We start from the raw sequence: 22,885 nt of genomic DNA on the forward strand, positions 1-22,885 counted from the left end.
TATATTAAGACAAAAACATTCTCATGGCAGCAATTAATGCTGTTTAGGTTTTTTAGTGCAGATTCATAATAAAGCAAGTTTTTAAAAATAAAATTTCTCTTCCATTATTAATATCTATGTAGATTCTCAGTTATCCAGGTCATGGCTGTCCCAAAGGTGCTTTTCAAAAGGCAAGTGGACTTTCTTGTTTTTTTCCTTGAAAAAGTTTCACTTCAAAAAGATGTGAGCCTGTGGAACAAAACTAAAGAAGCTTCTTGGATGAGTAGTGAAACATTTTCAAGGAAAAAACCAAGGAAGTCCAGTTGCCTTTTGAAAAGCACCTTTTGGATTTCTGTTATTAGCTTTTTAAATCTCACTTATTATCCAGCTTTTTGAGAGTATTCAATATATTTTAAGTCTCCAAGTCTTCTTTAATATTATTATCTGCTGAGAAAGAAAATCTCTCATAAGCTGACGAGTAATATTTCAAGTTGAGTAAGAAAGGAGGTTGGCAAGGTCTACTATTCACTAAACGCTACATCACAGCTGTGAACAAAGATAGGATCCCTCAGTTCCCAATCACTCAACTTGCGAGCCCACTGTACAAATTTTTGTCTGTGCGGTTTACTCAGAAAGAGGGATCAAATAGGCATCACGCTTCTTGTGTGATATATCTGTGGAGATTCTCAGTCATCTAGGTTATGATTGTCCCAAAGATGTTTTTTTCAAAAGCCAACTGGACTTTGTTTTTCCTTGAAGATGTTTAGCTTCTCATCCAAGAACTGAAGAAGCTGAATAAACAAAGTTCAGTTACCTTTTCAAAAAGCATCTTTGAGGTAAAACAATGATAATATAAAACAGCATTTGATGTCTTGCAAAAGCCTAGCAGAATGAGAACTCCATGCATCTTTGAGGCAATTTCATAGTGTGGGAGAAATCACCAAAAAAGAGCAGCCTTGGACTCCCATCCCCTTTACTTCAGGTAGGATGGAGAACTTCAGCATTCCCTGCCCTCAGGATAAACACATAGGTTGGGTTCCATTTATTCAGGATGGAACAATTAGCCCCCTATCTAGTCATGTTTGGTAGTACCCCCATCATTCCCCTCCTGCAGGAGTTAGAGATCTACTTAGATGGCTGTTTTCCAGAGACATTTGGAATTGGAAGATTGATCTTTGAATACTCTGAGAGAGTGTTATATTAAAAATGAATGTGGTCTCTGATTTCTTTTATCCATTTACTGTATTAAAAAGATAGGGAATCAATGTTTGTGTAATATGCTACGCTACTTATAGAAAAGATGTTCTTTTGTGAAAAGTAAAATAGTATTTTGTTTATGATGGATGGTAACTGATGTCACATTTTTGGTGTTCTACTGACCAGGTACAAAATGTTTTGAGACCAAGCCATCAGAAAGATGGGCTGGAACTTAATTCTTTATTGAATACTCCTCATGTTCAGGTAGGAATACTCTGTTTTAAAGTGTAAAACATTCCGTTTTTTAAATTTATTGTAAACAATATATAGATATCTACTTTTTTTCTCTATCTACAGTAGTGGCCAAAATTGTGGAAACCTTTTGGGAAAAGTGTATTTTTGAGTTTGATGGCTAATAACACCACATTTTTGGGAGTTTGAAGATAATCATATTCCACTGCTGGAATGGCCTGAGAATAGCCCAGACCTTAACCCAATTGAAAATCTATGTAGCCGACTAAAGAAACTTGTTAGTCAGAAGCGACCCAGCAATAAAACCCAGTTAATAGAACTAATCATTCAGTCTTGGTTCAATTTATAGCAACTGCAGAACTAAAAGACTTGGTTTACTGCATAGGAAGACATTGTAAGGCCATAATTCATGCTAAAAGTTACCCAACTAAGTATTAAGTGACAAGATGGTAATTGTTGTAAATCTCGTTTTTTCTATGGTGATAAGTTTTGTATATCTGGTTTTTTTCTATACGTTTCACTTTTCTTCTTTATACTGTAACTGCTATTCTAATAGCAAATCTTTCATAAAAGTTATTGTGTTACATTCTTGATTAAATTATCTTTCCATTGATATATAATTTTATGGTACTACTATAAAAAAAAGTGGTGTTATTAGCTAGTTTTAGAAAATATATTTTTCCCAAAAGGTTTTTACAATTTTGGCCGCTACTGTATATGGTAAATCTCTGATTTCAAAGAAACAGTAATTACATAATTGAGATAACTACAAGTGTATTTCTGTTGGTATTTGTGCAACAAATATGAAAAATCAAAATTTAAAACAAATAGATTTGTTGACTGTGAACATTTCTGAAGTGTCAGTTGTAAAATGCTAGCAATATGCAGATGTGAGTACTTTTAATGGTATCAGAATCAGACTTGGCATCAATAATGGCCAGCACAATTATTTGCTGGTTTTCATAGAATAACATGAATTAATAGTAAAAAACACAATAAATGGAAAACAATTTTCTGCTACATTAACTTTTATGCCTTGTATTGATAAAACCCCTTATTCCTTGAACCACAATGGGTCCAAGGAATACTGGTAGTCTTTGCATAGCAAGTACTCACTCGGCAACCTTTGGAAGTTATGATGCCATTGAACAGAAATTTATGGTGGATCCTTGAAGTTCTGTCTCTGTGATCACATGATAGCAATTCAGGCACTTGGCAACTGGCCCATAACTGCTGGCTTCTGATAAGCAATGTCAGTGGGCAAGCTGGCAGCAGTTTCTGTTGTGTAACAAACATGCATGCCCTTAACAAATACGCAGAAGAACTGCAACCAGAACTGCTGTTGCATTCATATGTGGAACTGGTGGTCTCAGTTAAGGTGGTAAACTGACTGTACTTGTTCCAATCCTTAATTTGACTGTCCACCCATATGGAATCAGAAGAAAATACAAGAAAAGTGTCTTCCGGTTAATATCGCATCCAGTATTGAATTTTGTATCCAGTACAGAATTTTTGTGGTACTTTTATCCTGTCCTGCTTAGTATTTGGTACATACTATAATAAACACAAGTACAATTTATTATAATAAATTTTAAGTTTACTGTTTTGCATCAGGCACTACTTTTGGCTCATGATAAAGTTGCTGAGCAGGAAATGCAACCAGAATCAGTGGCAGATGAAAAGATATATGAAAATGTTGGTGTGTACGGAGGAGAAACAGTTAAAATTGTTCGCATTGAGAAAGCTAGAGATATTCCATTGGTAAGTATATTAAATGTGATCTGGAGAAACATTGACTCCCATATTTTTCATAATGCTTGGTCTGATCATTATAGTACATTATAGTACATTATCTGAAAAAAGGGAATACAAATACTCTCCCTCAGGTATATAAAAATGTGCAAATCATTTTCCTACTGTACTGCTGGCTTTGTGGACTGATAAATAATGAGTTTTTGCTCAGATTCTCCTGAAAATTCTGATCTATTTTAAACAGATTCAAGTGCTGATTTCTCATATGTATTTTTTTTTGCAAAAATTGAATTGAAAATTGAGCATAATTTCTCAATCTTCCTCAATATATGAATATGCTAAAGACTAATTTAAGACACCTATTAGGTATTGCTGTTGGTAAAAGTATGCTAAAAAAATTGGCATTACAGATTTTTTAATGAATCTTTATAATTCATTTCGGTAAACCGCTGTGCTTTGGATAAACTACACAGCAGGATTGTTCTCTGCTAAAGTACATTAGTTCTGTAATTGCACTCATATTCATCACAGTATATAGAAACGATTGTAGAGATATTCTTGGAAAGGAGGAGTCATCAAGGGATACAATTTGGGAAAATGAAAAGCCTGAGAGATAAACTCAAAACAATCCCTTAGATTCTATTTGCTACAAGGTTGGGTAAAAAGAAACTCTGATACCCTTTCACACTTCTGCTGATTATACCTTATAAAAATAGTTTTGCTGGAATACTTGTGTTGTATTTCCTGACCTGCCATATCTTGAAAGGCTGACAGGATACATGCATATTTACCATTATATCACAACTCTTCTTCCCAAAGGACACTTTTGTTTTTGTCACTTTATATCCATATGATAGGTCGAAGAAAAATGAAAAAAATTATCTCTGGTTATTTTTTCTGGCTCTGTGAGCCATAAAATCTAAGTATGACGTTGCACATTTATTAGTAGAGAGATTTAATATTATTTTTGTAATGATTGGCACAAGATGCCATAAGACATTTTGTGTTTTTGTTGTTGTGCTAACAGTAGAAACTAAACATTACCTAGAAACTGTATTTTCAGTTTTTCTTTCTTTTCATTCTATTTTTAGCCTACTCCTGAAAGACTGCAGAATACCATTCACAAACAAAAATATGCATAATTCTCTTGGAGATTTTCTGTCTTCTGTGTTACTCTGTGGAATAGATCAGACCAATTTTAAGATGTCTGGATTTCAATTCCCAAAGTTCCCTAGCCAGCATGTAGAGTAGAAGTCTAGACATCTTAAATTTACCATGGTAGAGAAACGCTGGAATAGTCTGACAGATTGATCTTAAGGTGCCCAAGTGGTGGTTTCAATTTGGTTCAAATCAAACTTTTTCAATTTTAATAATAAGGTATTTCTCATTATCATCTCTAATGTTCACTTTCTATTACATAGGGTGCCACAGTGCGAAATGAAATGGATTCAGTCATTATTAGTCGAATAGTGAAGGGAGGTGCTGCAGAAAAGAGTGGGCTCTTACATGAAGGTGATGAAGTTTTGGAAATCAATGGCACCGAAATTCGTGGAAAAGATGTTAATGAGGTTTTTGACTTGCTGGTATGTTACGTCACTTATTTGATAGAGCCAGTTTGGTATAATGATTAAGGCATCGGGCCAGAAATCGGAAGACCATGAGTTTTAGTCCTGCCTTGGGCAAGAAGCCAGTTGGTGACCTTGGGCCAGACACTTTCTCTCAGCCCTAGAAAGGAGGTAGTGCTAAACCCCTTACGAAAAACCTCGCTAAGAAAACTGCAGGGACTTGTTCAGGCAATACAATTGAAAAAAAAGGGGGTGGGGCAAAGAAAACCTTCTAATGTTATCCTTAGCATGCCAATTACAAATGGCAACAGTTTCAAAGAATCCGTTCTTAGAGCTCCATCAACTCCCATTTATAGAAGTCAAAAAATTTGTTTAGGCTGAACTTTAATGGCATGCATAAACTTCTAAGTTTATATTTCTGGAATGTTTAATCTCTATGTTGTAACTATTTCTGATTTAAATACGTTACCAACCAAAATTTCCATGTATATCTTAAGATATAATGAGAATGGTTTAACATCTGTTTGTTGCACCAAGAAAGGCTGAGTATCATATTATTAGTAAAGAACAGTACAAAACACAACACAATAATTACAAATAACTTGAATTGGTTTGAACCCAATAAACAAATATTAACCCTAAAACAACCAGCATAACAGTACATTTAGTACATGCATTGGATACAGCCTAGTGCATATGCATTCCTAATCATTTAAAACAAGTATCCTACCTTGGGTACAATGCCAGCTGGGTGATCTTGGCCCAGTCAATTACTTTCAGCTCAGCTCAGCTCATCTTACAGAGTTTATTTATTTATTAAAAATTGCTGTGCCATGCATCTCATGAAGTTGTAGTGGCGAAAATAGGAGGAGGAAAGAGCATTATATATAGTAGTGGCCAAAATTGTGGAAACCTTTTGAGGAAAGTGTATTTTTGAGATTTCATGGCTGATAACACTACTTTTTTTTTTTTGGAGTTTGAAGATAATCATATTCCACTGCTGGAATAGCCTGGGAATAGCCCAGACCTTAACCCAGTTGAAAATCTATGGAGACGACTAAAGAAACTTGTTAGTCAGAAGCGACCCAGCAATAAAACCCAGTTAATAGAAGCAATCATTCAATCTTGCTTTCACATTATAACAGTTGCAGAACTAAAAGACTTGGATCACTCCGTGGGAAGATGTTGTAAGGCCGTAATTCATGCTAAAGGTTATCCAACTAAGTATTAACTGACATGGTGATAATTTTTGTATACAGTGTATCTCATTTTTTATGGTGATAATTTTTGTATATCTCATTTTTTTCTACATGTTTCACTTTGCTTCTTTATACTGTAACTGCTATTCCTTCATAAAAGTTATTGCATTATATTCTTGATTAAATTATCTTTCCATTGATACATATTTTTATGGTACTATTAAAAAAAATAGTGTTATTAGCTAGTTTTAGAAAATACACTTCTCCCAAACGGTTTCCACAATTTTGGCCACTACTGTATGTTTACTGCCTTGAATTATTTTTTTAAAAATAGAGATTATAAATAAATAAACAAACAAACACACAAATAAATAATAAATCATATCCCACGTTTTATTTGAAAAACTTTTTAAAAAGTTCTTTGGCATAAAGAAATGAAAACAATAGCAGAGTATGTATAGTATCAGAATCCAGCAAATTAAAATATTTTGGAATATTGACAAAAAGTTAATTCATAAATAAAAAACCAGTGATACTCTGTCTCCAAAGTGTGACCTGAGTAATGGTACCATTCTCATTGCTAAATTGCTTATGTAGTTAGGTCTGATACACTTGGCCGATTTTTAAAAAAAGAATAATGCAGCTCTTTATATCAGAATACATCCAAATGGAATTGTGAAATGTAGGATCAGTATACAGAAAGAAGACAGTTGGGCAAGAACAGTAATTTACCAAGAAATCTAAGATTATTTTAAATTATCATTCATTGATTCTTTTCTTCACAGGCAGATATGCATGGCCCTCTGACATTTGTGCTGATTCCAAGCCAACAGAACAAACCCCCACCTACTAAGGAGACAGTGGTATGTGACATGTGAACTTCACAGAACAGAGGTTCAGTTGACATTTATACTCTGGGTTTTTTTTAAAAAAAATATTCTCTTTATTTATAATTGTTTATTTATAAAACTTATTGGCCATCCATCTTACCATAGGGGAACTCCAGACGGCTTACAGTGATAAAAATGTATCTATGCATATATGTTAAAAAAATTAAAACCAGACATTAAAACCTAAGGACATGTTATTCAGAGTCACTTGACATTTCAAAAACTAAGCAACATCCTTGATTCTTGGTTATAACAATCTAAAATTCACTTTTTGAATTTTACTTACAGTCCTGCCCCAATTTATTCTTTAAAGGAAATATTCAGGCTTTATGAGAAGAAAAAGAAATTTAATTTAAATTTTTTTTGAATCTTATATAGTTTTTGCAAGTGTCTGGATTAGTAATTTGAAAAGCGAGTTTCTTTTCTAACAGGCAGGAGAAAATAAATAGGAAGAATGATAAGGGGTTTCTGGATTTTTACATCCACATCTTAGTTGAAGAAGCTTCTTGGATAAGAAGCGAAACATCTTCAAAGAAAGACCAAAAAATCCAATTGTCTCTTGAAAAAGCACCTTTGGAACATCCACATCTTAGTGGTTTCCTTAGTATCCATTGTCCCTTCCCCATGAGAAGCATTGGGAGAAATACAAGGACTAGTAACAGAGAAGAGAAAAACCTCCTGGGCTTGGCAGCCTTCTTAATTCTTAATACGAATAAATTTACTAATAGTGCATCCTGTAAAATCAAAAACACCAGGACAGTCAAACGTCCTCTATCCAAGAACTGCCATTTATGAGAATGACCAGTGCAGTTTCCAAGCCTTGCTCAGGACTGAAACCAGAATGCCAGGGGTCTTAGTTTGTCCATATCCTCCAGAGCTCTTTGTGTATTGGCCCCACTATGTTCCCAGTCCCCGCTCCTCCCCCCAAAAAAGAACGTAAAAGGGTAGAAATTGTTCAGTTTTGTTAGATTGAAGCCTGGTTTCTTGAGAAGTGGGCAAACCAATAGCTCTTTAAGGGTTTCTGATAGCTCCCACTTAATCACAGGTGAGATCCAACTTTGAGTCTCCTGCCTTACTGCTTTAATTCATCAGATGGGGGATAGATCCAGTTCACAAGTGGCAAAGCTACAAAGATTGCAGAGGACTCTGTTCACTTTGGGAGATCTGTGGGTCCCAAACCTCCCAGATAATGGTACAACATGTTGCTTCCAACATTTCTATTGATTCTGCTTATCCATCTTCTAACTGGGAACAGAAGCAACTAATTTTATCTATGAAATTCTCAGGTTACATTCGTTTCTTGAGCATTGTTCCAACTGTTTCTTCTCCTACTTCACTTCACAGTGCTTCTCAATAAATCAAAGAACTGCATGGGTTCAGTGGGCAGGGAATGCCTAGTCAGGGCCTATCCTGTTAAGCACCCTAGTTGTCTCTATATTCAGCAAGGAGCCTAACAGAAGGCCTTCCAGGTTCCTGGGGAACTCCAGGAAATGTGTTGAACCCATCAGATGTTGTGTCCATTGGGAGTTTTAATCCGTTTTTGAAGTAAGGGCATTTAAAAAGGGGCGGGGGATTTCTTACTAGAAATTAATAATTAGAATTGCCTATCCATTTTTGTGTTTGTATATTTTTGTGTCCTAGATACATGTGAAGGCTCACTTTGACTACGATCCTTCTGATGACCCTTATGTCCCTTGTAGAGAGTTAGGGCTGTCTTTTCAAAAAGGAGATATACTCCATGTGATCAGCCAGGAAGATCCAAATTGGTGGCAGGCTTATCGAGACGGAGATGAAGAAAATCAGCCTTTGGCAGGCCTCATTCCAGGTACTTAATGTTAAGAAAAGCAGAAAATTCACGTGGACAGTCATAAAATATCCCACCCATGCTGGGGATGACAACATTTCAAATGCTTCCTAGTGGTCTCTTCAGCAAAGGTTTTTTTTTATTTTGTATGATGCCTTGTAATATAATACAATCATTATTCCTTTTTTGAAGAGCTGGCAAAAGGCAGAAGCAATAGCACAGTTAATACCAGCAGTTTAGTGACCTGGTGTTCCCCTAGGTTTTTAATCATGAAAACTTAATGTTTGGTTATGTGCTCATTTTATTGTTACATCTTCAACAATAGTATCATATTTTAAAACTAGTGTTTCCTATATATTTGAAGTGTAATCAGTAATATTGAAATTAGAAGAAAATACGTGCAAGTGCTGTTGGTCTTAAATAAAATATGTATAAAATGTATTGAAGTTACAAAGAGAATATTTGCTGTAGGGCAAAGGCTTACAACTGAAATGGATCCTACTATATATAGCAAATAAGAAATTTAAATTTATTCATGTTTATAATGCAGGAATCCTACTGTTTCTTTACGATACAGCAAGGTAGAATTGACCTATAAATAAATATCAGTTTGAGAATTTATTATTTAAATTGCTAAAAATGTACTTGTTTACAAGAACAAAAGCATTCAAGGATTGTACCATATTAATGACTAGCAAAGTATCACAGCCCTTTTTATTAGTCCTTTAGATGAGAGAACACTACAATGAAAATAGATAAAGATCCCACCTCTACCCTGTTTATGTAGTGGTTCCTTTTTAACTCAGTTTTTGTTAACTTTTAATGCTGTTTTTAATGTTTTAATATTTTATATCACTGTTTTATGATGTTGTAAGCCACCTGCAGTGATTCAACAATAAGATGGGCAGCATATAAATTTAATAAATTACTAGAGAAAGCAATTAAGTTTGCAAGAGTTAATGGTAAAAGGAAATTAAGCCGCCAAAGAACTCAGTGGCTGTACAGCATGAAAGCTGACACCAGCTAGAGCATAGAAAAAACCAAAGTAGTGCAAGATTGGAAGATGTGGAGAGACCTGGCCCAAAAAATCATCAAAAGTCAGACACAACTAAATGAATATCATCATCAAAACAAAAAAGTAGACATAAAATGCAATAAAATTGCATAAGATAAATGAATAGAGAAACATCTATTTATTAAATTTATATGCTGCCGATCTTATTGTTGAATGACTGCGGGTGGCTTACAACATCATAAAACAGTCATATAAAATATTAAAACATTAAAAACAGCATTAAAAGTTAACAAAAAACGAGTTAAAAAGGAACCACTACATAAACAGGGTGGAGGTGGGATCTTCTCAATCTACTATCTCCAGTGAGGGATGCCTCCATAGGACCCCCGACTAATTGGCTGAGCCAGGTCTTCAAGCCTTTTTGGAAGGCTAAAAGGGTGGGGACAGATCTCATCTCGCGGGACACAAGGTTCCAGAATAGGCTCTTCTGGACCCCAACAGCCAAAGTTCCTTGGCCGACTGGATCCATAGGAAGCTCCTACTGCTAGAGCAAGTGGGGTGAGCCAATCCCATAATACAGAAGTGGTTTCAGAATTAATTTGAACCTGAATCCATTTTATGCGATTGTCTTGACTTGCCAAATAGATAAAAGAAAATTGACCACAAGGTGAGAAGAATATTCCTCATACAATTTTATGAAAGATATATGCTTAGTGATCAGTGGCAGTTTTTTTCAAGCCTATTTTGAAATGCTCTCAAAATAACATAGTTTATTGTTATAAGAAAGATACTGTTCTTTCATGAAGGAAAAAGTTTTCAACAACAAAGAGAAGCAATGAAGCAAACTATAGAAGAGGACAAAGAGCCAGAAAAATCAGGTAAGTGGAAAACTTCAAAAATACATGTATTGGCAAGCTTAGTTTTCTTCAGTTGTCTTAATAGTTGCATAGATGGATTTACTATCTGGACAATTGATCTGTCTTAGGAGAGGTGATCGGGTTTAATTATCCCCTTTCTTTTAACATCTACCTTAGTGTTCCCAAATTTGGCAACTTTAAAGTGTGCGGACTTCAACTTTCTGGGCGTGTTGCCCTGGGGATTCTGGGAGTTGGAAGTCCATATATCTTTAACGTGGTCTTTCTTAAGTGCAGTTCTTATATGCAATTTTTCTTCACAAGTATTGTTTAGAAAAAACAGCTATAAAGACTGAATTGAGTAACTGACTGGTGTTTTTTTTTTTGGTTGCTTTTAGGAAAACTTTGGTGTGCAAAAAAGAACAAAAAGAAACGGAAGAAAGTTTTATATAATGCCAACAAAAATGATGGTAAGAAAGGGTTTCAACCAACTTCAAGATACTTCTTTCTAGATGAATGAAGTGTTAATGGGCTATGGTACAGGTAGTCCTCAACTCGCAGCCACAAATTGGGATCAGAATTTTTGTTGTTGTTATTAAGTAAATCGCACCCAATTTTAGGACCTTTTTTACTACGATTGTTAAGTGAATCACTTCAGTTATTAAGTGAATCGTGCAATCATTAAGCAAATTTGGCTTCCACCATTGATTTTGCTTGTCAGAAGCCTGCTGGGAAGGTCATAAATGGTGAACCATGACCTCAGGATGCTGAACTGTTATAAATGAGTACCAGTTGCCAAGTGCCCAAATTTTGATGATGTGACCCTGGGGATGCTGCAGTGGTTGTAAGTGCAAGGATTGGCTGTACATCATTTTTTTTCAGTGCCTTTGTAATTTTGAATGGTTGCTAAATGAATTGTTATAAGTGGAGGACTACCTGTAAAACTTTCTCTTTTTTTTATCAAAATGTACAGTAGTTATGATAACTCAGATGCTTACTTTAAAAATAAATTAATCATACAGAACCATTTAAAATATTTGAGTTATATATTTTATATATATTCTCTTGTCTCTTATCCTTTTTTTGGGGGGGGGGTTTGTACACATTCATGATTACTACCGAATAGTAACTTATTTGAGGGTTCAGTGTCTCCATAGCAGTTCAGAAATGATTCTAATCTTCAGGAATACAGGTATCCTCAATTTACGACTAACAATTGGGACATCACTTAGCAGTGCAGTCCTTAAGTGAGTCATGCCTGATTTTGTGATATATTTTTTTTGCCTGGTTGCCTGAAAGCAAATACAGCTTCCTCCATTGACTTTGCTTGTCAGAAGCTCCCTAAGAAAGTTGCAAATGGCAATCATGAGACCCCAAGTTGCTGCAACCATAAAAAAATAAATGTTAGGTTCCTGAATTGGATCACATGACTATGAGGATCCTGTGATGGTCATAAGCGTGAGGGCTGGTCATAAGTCACTTTTTCAGTAATGTCATACCTTCCAATGGTTATTAAACAGATGGTTGTAAATTGAAAACTACATGTATGAGTATTTCTTTTAATCTGGATCAAAAATTTGGATGGGAAATAGACCTTCTGTTTTGATACTTCATGTAATGAAGAAAGATGCGAAAAAGCATGTGACTACAATTCCACATCTAATATTAAATTAAATATAATAATTTTCTTGATCTATTAAAGGCATCTCACAGTACTTTTATTATTAATTTAAATCTCAATCTTTTCAATCTATATCATGCATGTGTACATACATACATATTTGTTCATGTGTGTGTCTATATCTGAAGCCACACAATACAGTTTATTAATTACTAATAAAACTTTTTGAATTACATGCACATTGCAATTTAGTATCAACATTAACAACTTGTAATATAACACTTCACAATACATGCACTCACATTTATTGCATGTATAATGCAAATGTTGCACTGGGTTATCTGCAGGGGTGAAATGCTCCCGGTTTGGACCGGATCGCCTGATCCTGTAGCAATGGCGGTGGGTGGTTCGGAGAACCAGTAGCAAAAATCCCTGCCCCCCCCCCATGCCCAGCTGAGCCACATAATCATCAGAGGGTTGTTTTTTTTTACTTTTAAAAGCATTTTTTCTTCAGCTGAAAAAACGCTTTTAAAAATTAAAAAAAAGCCTCTGATGATCACATGGCTCAGCTGAGATCATCAGAGGCTTTTAAAAGCAATTTTTTACAATCTCTTCGGCCGAAGTTGTAGAAAAAATGCTTTTAAAAGTTAAAAAAAAAAAGTTGGCCATGCCTACCCAGTCACATTACCACCCCCCACCAAACCACACCCACAGAACCGGTAGTAACAAATTTTACATTTCACCCCTGGTTATCTGTATAGGCATCCTGTTATACATTAATATGCTTTCTTGGTCAGTTGACTAGGCACTATGTATATTATTACAGATAGAATATCTGTCTACCTATCATTTTCTCTTTATCATCTATCATTATATAATTATAAAAAATAGCTGAGTAGTAGCAAAAAAAATGAAAGAAAACTCTTCAAATTAGTTAAAATCCAAACAGTTCTGATATTTGAAAAATAGAATTTATATTTCTCAACCTGTCAGTGCTACAAGAATTCTTTTTTTACAAAAGAATAAGCTTTTAAAATGTGTACATTTATTCTGGCCCTTCTTTTTGAAGATTATGACAACGAGGAGATTTTGACTTATGAAGAAATGTCACTTTATCACCAGCCAGCAAATAGGAAACGACCTATTGTCCTGATTGGTCCCCAGAACTGTGGTCAGAATGAACTGTGGCAAAGATTAATGAATAATGAAGCTGATCGATTTGCTTCTGCAGTTCCTCGTAAGTTGAAATTGTGGGCATGTCTCTGCTTTTTTTTTATTTATTTATTTACATTTATATCCCGCCCTTCTCCGAAGACTCAGGGCAGCTTACAATGTATAAGGCAATAGTCTCATTCTATTTGTATATTTACAAAGTCAACTTATTGCCCCCCCAACAATCTGGGTCCTCATTTTACCTACCTTATAAAGGATGGAAGGCTGAGTCAACCTCGGGCCGGGCTTGAACCTGCAGTAATTGCAGGCTACTGTGTTCTAATAACAGGCTTCTTAACAGCCTGACCTATTACGTCTTTATTTCTTAATATGTCATTTTTATTTCTTAATAAGTCATTTTGTAGCTTAGTACACTTGACATATTATGATATTAAGGGAAGATTCTTTAGTCTAATCTTACTTAGTTGTTTATTTATTATATATGTAATTAATAAACATGAAGTCATCATAAAGAGAAATTTGTCAATCTCATTCACAAAAACTTCATATTACCAATTTAGTTATTTCTCATTTTTAAGAATATATTATTCTGTTTATGTTTCAATAATTTCATTTGTCATTCTCTGCATCCTGTGTTCAGCAGTGTTCTTAATTCAGCTACATGTTTGGAAGTGTGCTATATATAGCTGGATATATGCCATATGTTAAATGTAATAATTTTTGAACCCATTTAAAGAATTGTAGACTTTTGGATGTAAAACTAAAAGTTCTTAATTTAGCTCAAGGATGCTCGACTGAAAAATAGTTTTTGCAGCTCTTTTTCATAAAGTCTTGAAAATTGATACATTATAATGCTATTTATGTACCTTCTTGCTCAAGATTTATTAAGTCTGCTTTCTGGTCTTTTTTAGATACAACACGAAATAGGAGGGACAATGAAGTAGCTGGCAGGGATTATCATTTTGTATCACGGCAAGTGTTTGAGACTGATATTACAGCAGGAAAGTTTATTGAGCATGGTGAATTTGAGAAGAATCTGTATGGTACCAGCATAGACTCTGTCAGGCAGGTGATCAATTCTGGAAAGATATGCCTCTTAAATCTTCATACACAGGTAATGACATTGGTTTTGGACTCTAAAATTAAAAAAAAAATTGTTTATGTCCTGCGTATTTTTACAAATAGTTCAAAGTGGAGAACCTATCCAGCACACTTTCTTTCTCCTACCCTGTTTCCCCCAAAATAAGACATCCCCTGATAATAAGCCCAGTCGGGCTTTTGAACGCATGGCAATATGGCCAAGTGCTTATTTCAGGGTTCAAAAAAATATAAGACAGGGTCTTATTTTTGGAGAAACATAGTATTTTTCCCACAACAACAACACTGTGAGGTGGGTTAGGCTGAGAGAGTGATTGGTCCAAGTCACCCAGCTGGCTTTCATGGTTAAGGCGGGACAAACTCATACTCTTCTGCTTTCTGAGGTGGTGCCTTAAGCATTAGCCCAAACTGGCTCTCAGCTTCAGAATATTTTTGATTAAACTTGATTGTACTGCAATGATTGATAACCATTTATTTATTTATTTATTTAATCAAATTTTTATACCGCCCTATCTCCCGAAGGACTCAGGGCGGTTTACAGCCCGATAAAAATACAAATATAATACAAGATAAAACACTAAATTAAAAAACTTATTTAAATAGGCCAAAATTTAAAATTACAATTAAAATGATAAAAACCCCATTAAAATTAAATTTAAAATTAAAATTCTAGTCCAGTCCTGCACAGATAAATAGATGTGTTTTAAGCTCGCGGCGGAAGGTTCGAAGGTCAGGAAGTTGGCGAAGCCTTGGGGGAAGTTTCATGAAATGAAATGGTTTCTGCTTTGTTAAGAAATTTAAACAGCTGTTTAGCTGTTAACTCTGCATATTTAAGGCTAATTTGTATTAAGAATCAATTTATGTGGGAGTGATGCTACCCGTTCTCTGCCCTAATGGCTGGCTGGGTGGTCATGTGACTGGATGGGTGTGACCAACTTGATTGGTCTCAGCCTTAGGAAATTTCTCCTTAGTCCAACTCACAATAAAATAGGGCCGCGGTGTGGCTCAGGCTGTAAGAAGCCTGTTATTAAAACATAGCTGCCTGCAATTACTGCAGGTTCTAGTCCCACCAGGTCCAAGGTTGACTCAGCCTTCCATCCTTTATAAGGTAGGTAAAATAGGACCCAGATTGTTGGGGGGGCAATAAGTTGACTTTGTAAATATACAAATAGAATGAGACTATTGCCTTACACACTGTAAGCCGCCCTGAGTCTTCGGAGAAGGGCGGGATATAAATGTAAACAAAAAAAAATAGCACTGTTCCAATATTTAGAATAGAATAGAATAGAATAGAATAACAGAGTTGGAAGGGACCTTGGAGGTTTTCTAGTTCAACCCCCTGCTTAGGCAGGAAACCCTACACCACTTCAGACATATGGTAATCCAATGTCTTCTTTAAAACTTCCAGTGCTGGAGCATTTACAACTTCTGGAGGCAAGTTGTTCCACTGATTAATTGTTCTGTCAGGAAATTTGAGGAGCTCCTACAAAAATGAGGAGGTCAATCTATTTTCCAAAGTACCAAAAGACACGACAAGAAACAATGGATGGAAACTAACCAAAGAGAGAAACAATCTAGGACTAAGAAGAAATTTCCTAAGGGTGAGATCAATCAACCAATGGAATAGCTTGCTGTCAGAAGTTGTGGGTGCTCCATCACACACAAGCAACACAGTTACAAGATAATTTGAAAACTTTACAGTCTAATACTGTAAACTAACTCTTAAATGCTGAAAATGCAGGTTCAAAATACATAAACATAGAAACAGCATTGCAACCCTATTCCAAATTAATAAAATCAATTCTGCTAATTAGAATGTGTATTTAAAAAGACATAAGAACTCTGACAAGAAACTCCTGCTCTGTGTTAACATTTTTAAAATGCCTTCCTTGGCCTAATCCTGTCAAGAATAAGGAAAGATTCAATCTAGAAATAAGGAGGAATGTTCTGACATTGAGGACAATCAACCAGTGGAACAGCTTGCCGCAGAAGTGGGAGCTTCATCACTGGAGGCTTTCACAGAGATTGGACTGCCGTTTGTCAAAAATGGTGTAGGATCTGCTTGGGCAGGGGGTTGGGCTAGATGATCTACAAGATCCCTTCCAACTTTGTTAATCTGTATGATCTGTAAGTTTCTATTGTTTCTGTACTGACTGCATTCCTGCAATTTTGTTATTGCAACTAAGTATTTGCCTATTAAATGGTTCTTGGCTGTTTGCCCAGGCCAGAGCTATTAACTGAAGGGAGAGAGAAGGGGGAAAAATCTCTCTTGCACTTTAAGCCTGAGTTTTAAAGGGGCTAAAATTTTTCTGCTGAGGAAATGGCTATGAGGTTATTTCTTCTTTTTCTTTTCCCTTCCTTTGGTTAATTACAAATGAGCGGGAACATCTGAGGTGTGTGAGAGCTACTGGAATCAGCAGGCAGGAGGCAGCCTTGACTATTTAGCTAGTTCACAGAACTCCACAAAGAGTTAACAAACAGTTCTCCCAAACCGGTTGAATCCCACCTCTGAATTGAACACAGTTGCCTTAACTTTCTCTTTGGAGACTACTTTTTACAACTTTTCACATTCCAGTTCTTACTATCACAGACACTGGAAGTTGTACATCCTTGTAATATATTTGGTCATACCCAAATACCCAAATACCAAATACCCAAATAGCATACAGAATAGTGTACTAGTAAGAAATCTGTAGACATTTTTTTTATTTTTTTCAACAGTCAAATTTAGGAAAGGATTAAGTTTTTTAGTGAAGCTTTATATTTTCACCTGCTAATCTTTAAATTATTTGATTGGCTCTAATGCGTTTCATATTTAAAATTAAAAAACAGAGAATGGTCTTATACAGTACTTGAGTTCCTGAAAAAGTCATTTCCAAATCTAGATTTATTATAATATTACATTACTTTCTATTATTACACTATTAATATGTTAAAGTTTTTTCATTATATAGCTTTTAATCATACCTGTTGTACTTCCTTTGCAACTTTCTGTAAAGTGGCAGATTTGTGGATAATGTAGGCTAATATTAAGACTAGTCTTGATAGTTGCCCAAATCCAGTTCCTGTTTCCAATTTGTATCATGTATGACTAATCTTTCATGGTTTCATTTTGTTTGGTATGGATATTAATAGCACAAATTTGATTTTTACATTAGTCGTTGAAGAGTTTACGCAATTCAGACTTGAAACCATATATTATCTTCATTGCACCTCCTTCACAAGAACGGCTTCGTGCATTGCTGGCCAAAGAAGGCAAAAATCCAAAGGTAATACTCATAGGTAATGTTTTCAATTGTGTTGTTTACATTTTTTGGTAACTTCACCATTGTAATGTATATCATTATGTTTTCAGCCTTGTTATATTTTCCAGTAACATCCCAATTTACTTTCTTATCACTGAGTGCCCTTGTAACTAGTAATGTTTAAAGAGGGAAATTATATAGTTGTAACCTACTAGTGAAATTATATGGTTATGTTATAATCTACTAGCGCTACTAGAGTTTTGGTTCTAACTTCATAGATTTCCCTTTTCTGTTAATGTTCTCGTGGTTAACATCCAACTCTACTTAACAAAATAATTTCCCCTAATTCTTAAAGTTAGCCTAAATTTGTATAGTGACTTCCACTAGGTTAAGGGAGGCAAATTTAATAAAAGCAAGGAGAAAACAAAGATCGACTTCTTTGGACTTCCCCTCACAAACTTCCACAGTTTGTTAAAACTTGTCAGAAATGCTTTAAAAAGAAAAAAGAAAATCAGTAGTTTTTATTCTAGCATTTGTCTGTCTTGTATATTGCTTTCTCTTATGCAGCTGAGTTCTGGTTTTTTGTTTTTTTTTATAAGGCTAGCTGGATGCATGTGAGAGACAGCAAGATAAATATTACTGATATAGGATATTTTTTCCATTTCAATTTCAGCCAGAAGAACTAAGAGAAATCATAGAGAAAACCAGAGAGATGGAGCAAAATAATGGCCATTACTTTGATACAGCGATTGTAAATTCTGATATTGACAAAGCATATCAAGAATTACTTCGTTTAATTAACAAACTTGATACAGAACCTCAGTGGGTTCCATCCTCTTGGCTGCGATGAAAAGAGAACAACGCCAATGAAGAAAAGGTTTTTGCCAGTTGCATCCTTTTCATCCTTACTAATTTGTTTAATCCTCAAATCCAACCCTGTTGCTGTGATTGTAGAATGTCTGGCTTTCTCTACTTTTAATTAGACACAGTGTGAACAAGCCACATTTTAATTATTTAAATAGGTTTTTCTAACAGATTTTTGTCTATAGAGTTTTGTTCTTCAAGCAAGTATATTTATACAGTCCATGATCATTACTAATACAGGTTACTTTACACTGGTAACGTAATGATCTAATGAAAATATTGTAGCTCTCAAAAATACCTTTACAAAACATTGGATGGATGAAATAATCAAGAAGAAAAAGGAACTAATCTGCACATTTTCTTCTTAATAGTATAAAGGGGCCACTTACATGTTGTCCTTAAGCTTGATTTTTTTAAAATTTAAAATTTAATTTTAATTTTTTTAATTAAACATTCCTTTATCCAATAGCACTGCAATTTTTTAAAAAATGTACAATGTAAATAATCAAACATTTTTTTGCCTTTAGATACTTTGTAAATCAGATTGATAGCTTATTAAATAATGAGATTCCACTGAAGATGAATTCTATGTATGAGTCAATATTTGAGATGTGATATTTTTATGGATTTTTCCCCCTTTTGTCTACATCACTTGATTGGGAGCCACTGGTATCCCAAAGAACTATGGAACATTTTAGAAGGGAAGCTATATTTTTATGACAATTCTTATATGGATTTTTTATAAGGCTTTGCTTCCTTATAATGTAAAATTGTTTTCATAAACAAACAAATGAAAACTAGAGTTGGGAATAGTGAACATTAGCGTATATTCTTGTATTTTTATACATTGGCACAAGACATCTCATGGCTGTTGGAATTAGTATTAAGTAATCGGGTTATAGCCCTGGAACAGTAACATAATATGGATGTTAGGAACTTGTCTTATTCTCTTTTCTAGAAATCCCTACTGAAAAGGTCCATTGGGTAGATATTGACGGCTTCTCCAGTAATAGCTGTTTTGCAAATAGATTAGTTTTATTACTTTATTGTTGATGGCACCCTTGAATGTGAATATTAATAAATGTTTTTCTCAACCATAGCTTTTATTTTTATATACTGTCTTACACTGGAATTACTTCAATGTGTAGTTGAATAGGTGAAGTATTAGCTATTTCTTACGTTATTTCATTTTTTCCCTCATACTGTATAAACTAGAAAAGAACTCTGCAAGAATAATACTTTTTTATTCATTGTTGAACATGCTGTATGTCATGTAGCAACTATGTGGAAAAACTGGCTTAAGAACTGAAATTGTTCAGTATTATAAGTATCCCTCAGAAAGCAAGAAAAGAGGAAAAAATAAAAATGGAAATATAAAACAGTTCCCTCCCATTCAAATTCTGTATAGTCTTATATTTATAAACTGATGGTAAAATAATCACCTAGTAATGTGCCTCATCCAGTAAAGCCTTTCAGTAGATAATAAAAATGACATGGAATAATTCCTAAATATGCATCTCCAATAGTCAACTTTGCTTAGAATGCATGAGAAAGAAAAGTGGTGTTTTTTCCTCATTTGATTTGTGATAGTTTCTAACTATTGATGATTGTTACAAGTCACTAAAAAAGGACTACACTTGAGATGTAATGCATCCCAGCTTTTTTCTTTGCTTAAGGGATCAGAAATGCACTATGGCACTGTTTTTCAACCTTAGCAATTTTAAGATGTGTGGACTTCAACTCCCAGAATTCCCCAGCCAGCGTCCTGTGCTTGTATATAATTTAGTTTTGTTTATTGTCGTAAACTTGCATTGAACATTTAAAGCATAATTAAGTTTGTAGACCAGGCATACAACTTTGAACATGTATGTCCTGTTCTTCATAACTATTGTTGCAAAATGACCATATCTCAATACCCTCTGCTAACCTTGAAAAAATTAACAAGGATAGGCTTGGATAAGAAATAATCAGAAAAGATTAAACTGAGAAGTTGAAAAAGGCAGGGAAACATTTCAATTTTGTTTCTAAGAATACTTCGAGCAAATCTCTATGAAATCACCCAGAATCAAGCACAATTTAAAGCAAAGTATTAGGATGATAGGATTACATTGTGGATAGTAAAATCTGTATTTTTTGCAATAGGTGTAACATTTACATGCATGTAGAATTCCAACCTGCAACTTTTTTCACTTTCGTACTTGAATTCTGGTATAATCCAGGGTGCATTCTGGAGCAATAGATGAATTAATGATATTGATGTGACACAGCAGTGAGTGTATTACATGTTAAGATGCACAAAACAATGAATCCCTTTGTTATGTTTTTGTTTCCCTTTTAATGTCTAAGAATCTAGAGTTTGCTGAAGAGAGCAATTACTAAATATTATAAGAAGATAGGTTTTAAAAAAACTACAGAAAACATTTACGGTAGTTAAACAGATGCAACAAAGCCAAATAATGGTATTAAGATTGTTAAAATGGTATTTTATAGATCAATCGGTAGTAATAAATTTATTCCTTTATTCTGCTGCTGAAAGCATGCATTTTGAAGTCTTTCAAAATGCATGATGATTAGAAAAAAATAGAGACATTGATTATTATTTAAGTGTTTTGCTATATGCTGAATGAGTGTACTGGATTTTTCTTGGCTATTGAAACAGGAACATTTTTAATCAAGTAAACATTATTTCATTGGCATGAATGTAACTGTGTCTAATAAGGACAATAAGAGGCTTGTAAGGTAACTGTGACAATGCACCAATGCTGTAAACTGTATGCTAATGTAAACATGTATATTTCCTGACTTCAAGTAAACGTTAACTGTTAATATATTTTTATTTTAGTGGCTTACTATTACAAAATATTGTAATAAAGATGAGTGTATGGAATCTTGTTATAAAAACTGCAATGCAGTCTGTTGTGGTGATAAATATCACCAGCATTGTTCCAAATATCCTTCTACCAGCTTGGTGCTTCCATATTTGGGGCTACACAGCTCCCAGAATTCCTGGGCAGCATAGCCAAGATAAAGAATGCTGGAATTTGCAGTTAGAAGAGATATGGGAAGTGCTTGATTGGTGAAGGCTAATTATGAGGCAGTTTTGCTCTTCGGGCTGCATGCTTTGGTGACTTCAAATTCCTTTTTGTGAACATAACATCCTTGTTTATTAAAGCATCTTGATATTTTTAGGGATTCTGGCAAGCCTGAAAAAAAGATAGCCACTGCTTAAAGGAATCTGCTTATTAAAAATTAGTGAAACTCTTAAAGCAGAGTTACCTTTTATTCAGGCTCCCATGGAAGCTGGATAAAGCTCAGGCCGTTTTAAGAAAGAATAGAGAGATGCTGTAGTCATACAGGACTCAAGCACTTTTGAAATGCAATTACTGTACCCCTCTCAGCTGTCATTGAATTTAACAATATACAAAATTATTTCCACTGACTTTACCCAACTTGTTCCAGGGAATCCCCAAACTCTGGAGTGTCCACGGAGTTACCAGTTGTGGAAGAATGTGTTCTACTATTGGTATCTCTTCAGCTGGCAGATGGAGTTGGATATCACCCATTGCAGAGCTGTGATGGCACTTCCTAAAGCCACAATGTAGTATGGAGACAAAAGCCACCTGATTTTTATACTTGCTTGAAGTTCTTTTACTATTCAAGTGTATCAGTCCAATTTACATTTTTTCCTAATGATTCAATAAGAAACTATCTTGGCACAAGTCATTATCTGTGAGAGTACGATTCAGATCCATCAGATTAGCAAACTTGGGTATGATAACCAATAGTCTCTATGCATTGTCCCGTCCCCGTCCATCCCCACTTTGCAGAAAAAGGTAAGTTAGTAGAGATTACCGACTACACAGCTGATTCTTAAGGGTAATTTTTTCCATATGTTATAAGTTTGCCCAAAAGTATTTAAATAAAAAATCTTAATCCTTGAGTAAGTTTAGAATATATTCAACCTGATTTAACAGCTCAGATGCAGCTTGTAACAGCCTTATGACAAGTAAGGTACGGACTAAACAAATGAAACTTGAATATTGCGTGTGTTAAATTGTGAAGCTGTTCCACTGTCCTTTGAGAAAGAATTAGCAAATCTTGCACCGTTTGCTTACCAAAAATAAAGTTCACTTCTTACTTTGCATTGAGTTATGTTTTGTATACACAAGAGCCTTACGCTGATTTGTAAATTTGCCTTTAGAGGGGAGGGGAACAACACGAGTTCACATTTCTATTTGTCCCATGCAATTATTTATTTTCAATCAAGAAATTCTTGTTTCTTAAACTGTTAAATGTTTGTTATGCTTCTTGCATTTTCCTCCACTGCTTCTCTTCTGAAATAGATATATTTCACAAACTGGCTACTGGTGTGTATCC

At 34.7% G+C, this 22,885-nt stretch overlaps 1 protein-coding gene across 2 annotated transcripts in view; it reads left to right on the plus strand.

Moving 5' to 3' along the window:
• PALS1 (protein associated with LIN7 1, MAGUK p55 family member) overlaps positions 1 to 22,650 on the plus strand; it is a 58,404-nt gene extending 35,754 nt beyond the window's left edge. Inside the window, exons 4-14 of one of the 2 annotated variants that reach the window (XM_058161868.1) lie at positions 1,363 to 1,440; positions 3,043 to 3,189; positions 4,602 to 4,763; positions 6,730 to 6,807; positions 8,476 to 8,659; positions 10,460 to 10,531; positions 10,906 to 10,977; positions 13,198 to 13,365; positions 14,213 to 14,415; positions 17,558 to 17,681; positions 18,318 to 22,650. In XM_058161868.1, the coding sequence (XP_058017851.1) occupies positions 1,363 to 1,440; positions 3,043 to 3,189; positions 4,602 to 4,763; positions 6,730 to 6,807; positions 8,476 to 8,659; positions 10,460 to 10,531; positions 10,906 to 10,977; positions 13,198 to 13,365; positions 14,213 to 14,415; positions 17,558 to 17,681; positions 18,318 to 18,370 (1,341 nt within the window). In that variant the 3' untranslated portion in view covers positions 18,371 to 22,650. The remainder of the gene's footprint in view (positions 1 to 1,362; positions 1,441 to 3,042; positions 3,190 to 4,601; positions 4,764 to 6,729; positions 6,808 to 8,475; positions 8,660 to 10,459; positions 10,532 to 10,905; positions 10,978 to 13,197; positions 13,366 to 14,212; positions 14,416 to 17,557; positions 17,682 to 18,317) is intronic. The other variant, XM_058161867.1, reaches the window with a different exon arrangement.
• The last annotated feature ends 235 nt before the right edge of the window (positions 22,651 to 22,885 follow it).

The sequence above is a fragment of the Ahaetulla prasina genome, chromosome 1 (genome assembly GCF_028640845.1).
Source record: "Ahaetulla prasina isolate Xishuangbanna chromosome 1, ASM2864084v1, whole genome shotgun sequence".
Taxonomy (NCBI): Eukaryota; Metazoa; Chordata; class Lepidosauria; order Squamata; family Colubridae; genus Ahaetulla; species Ahaetulla prasina.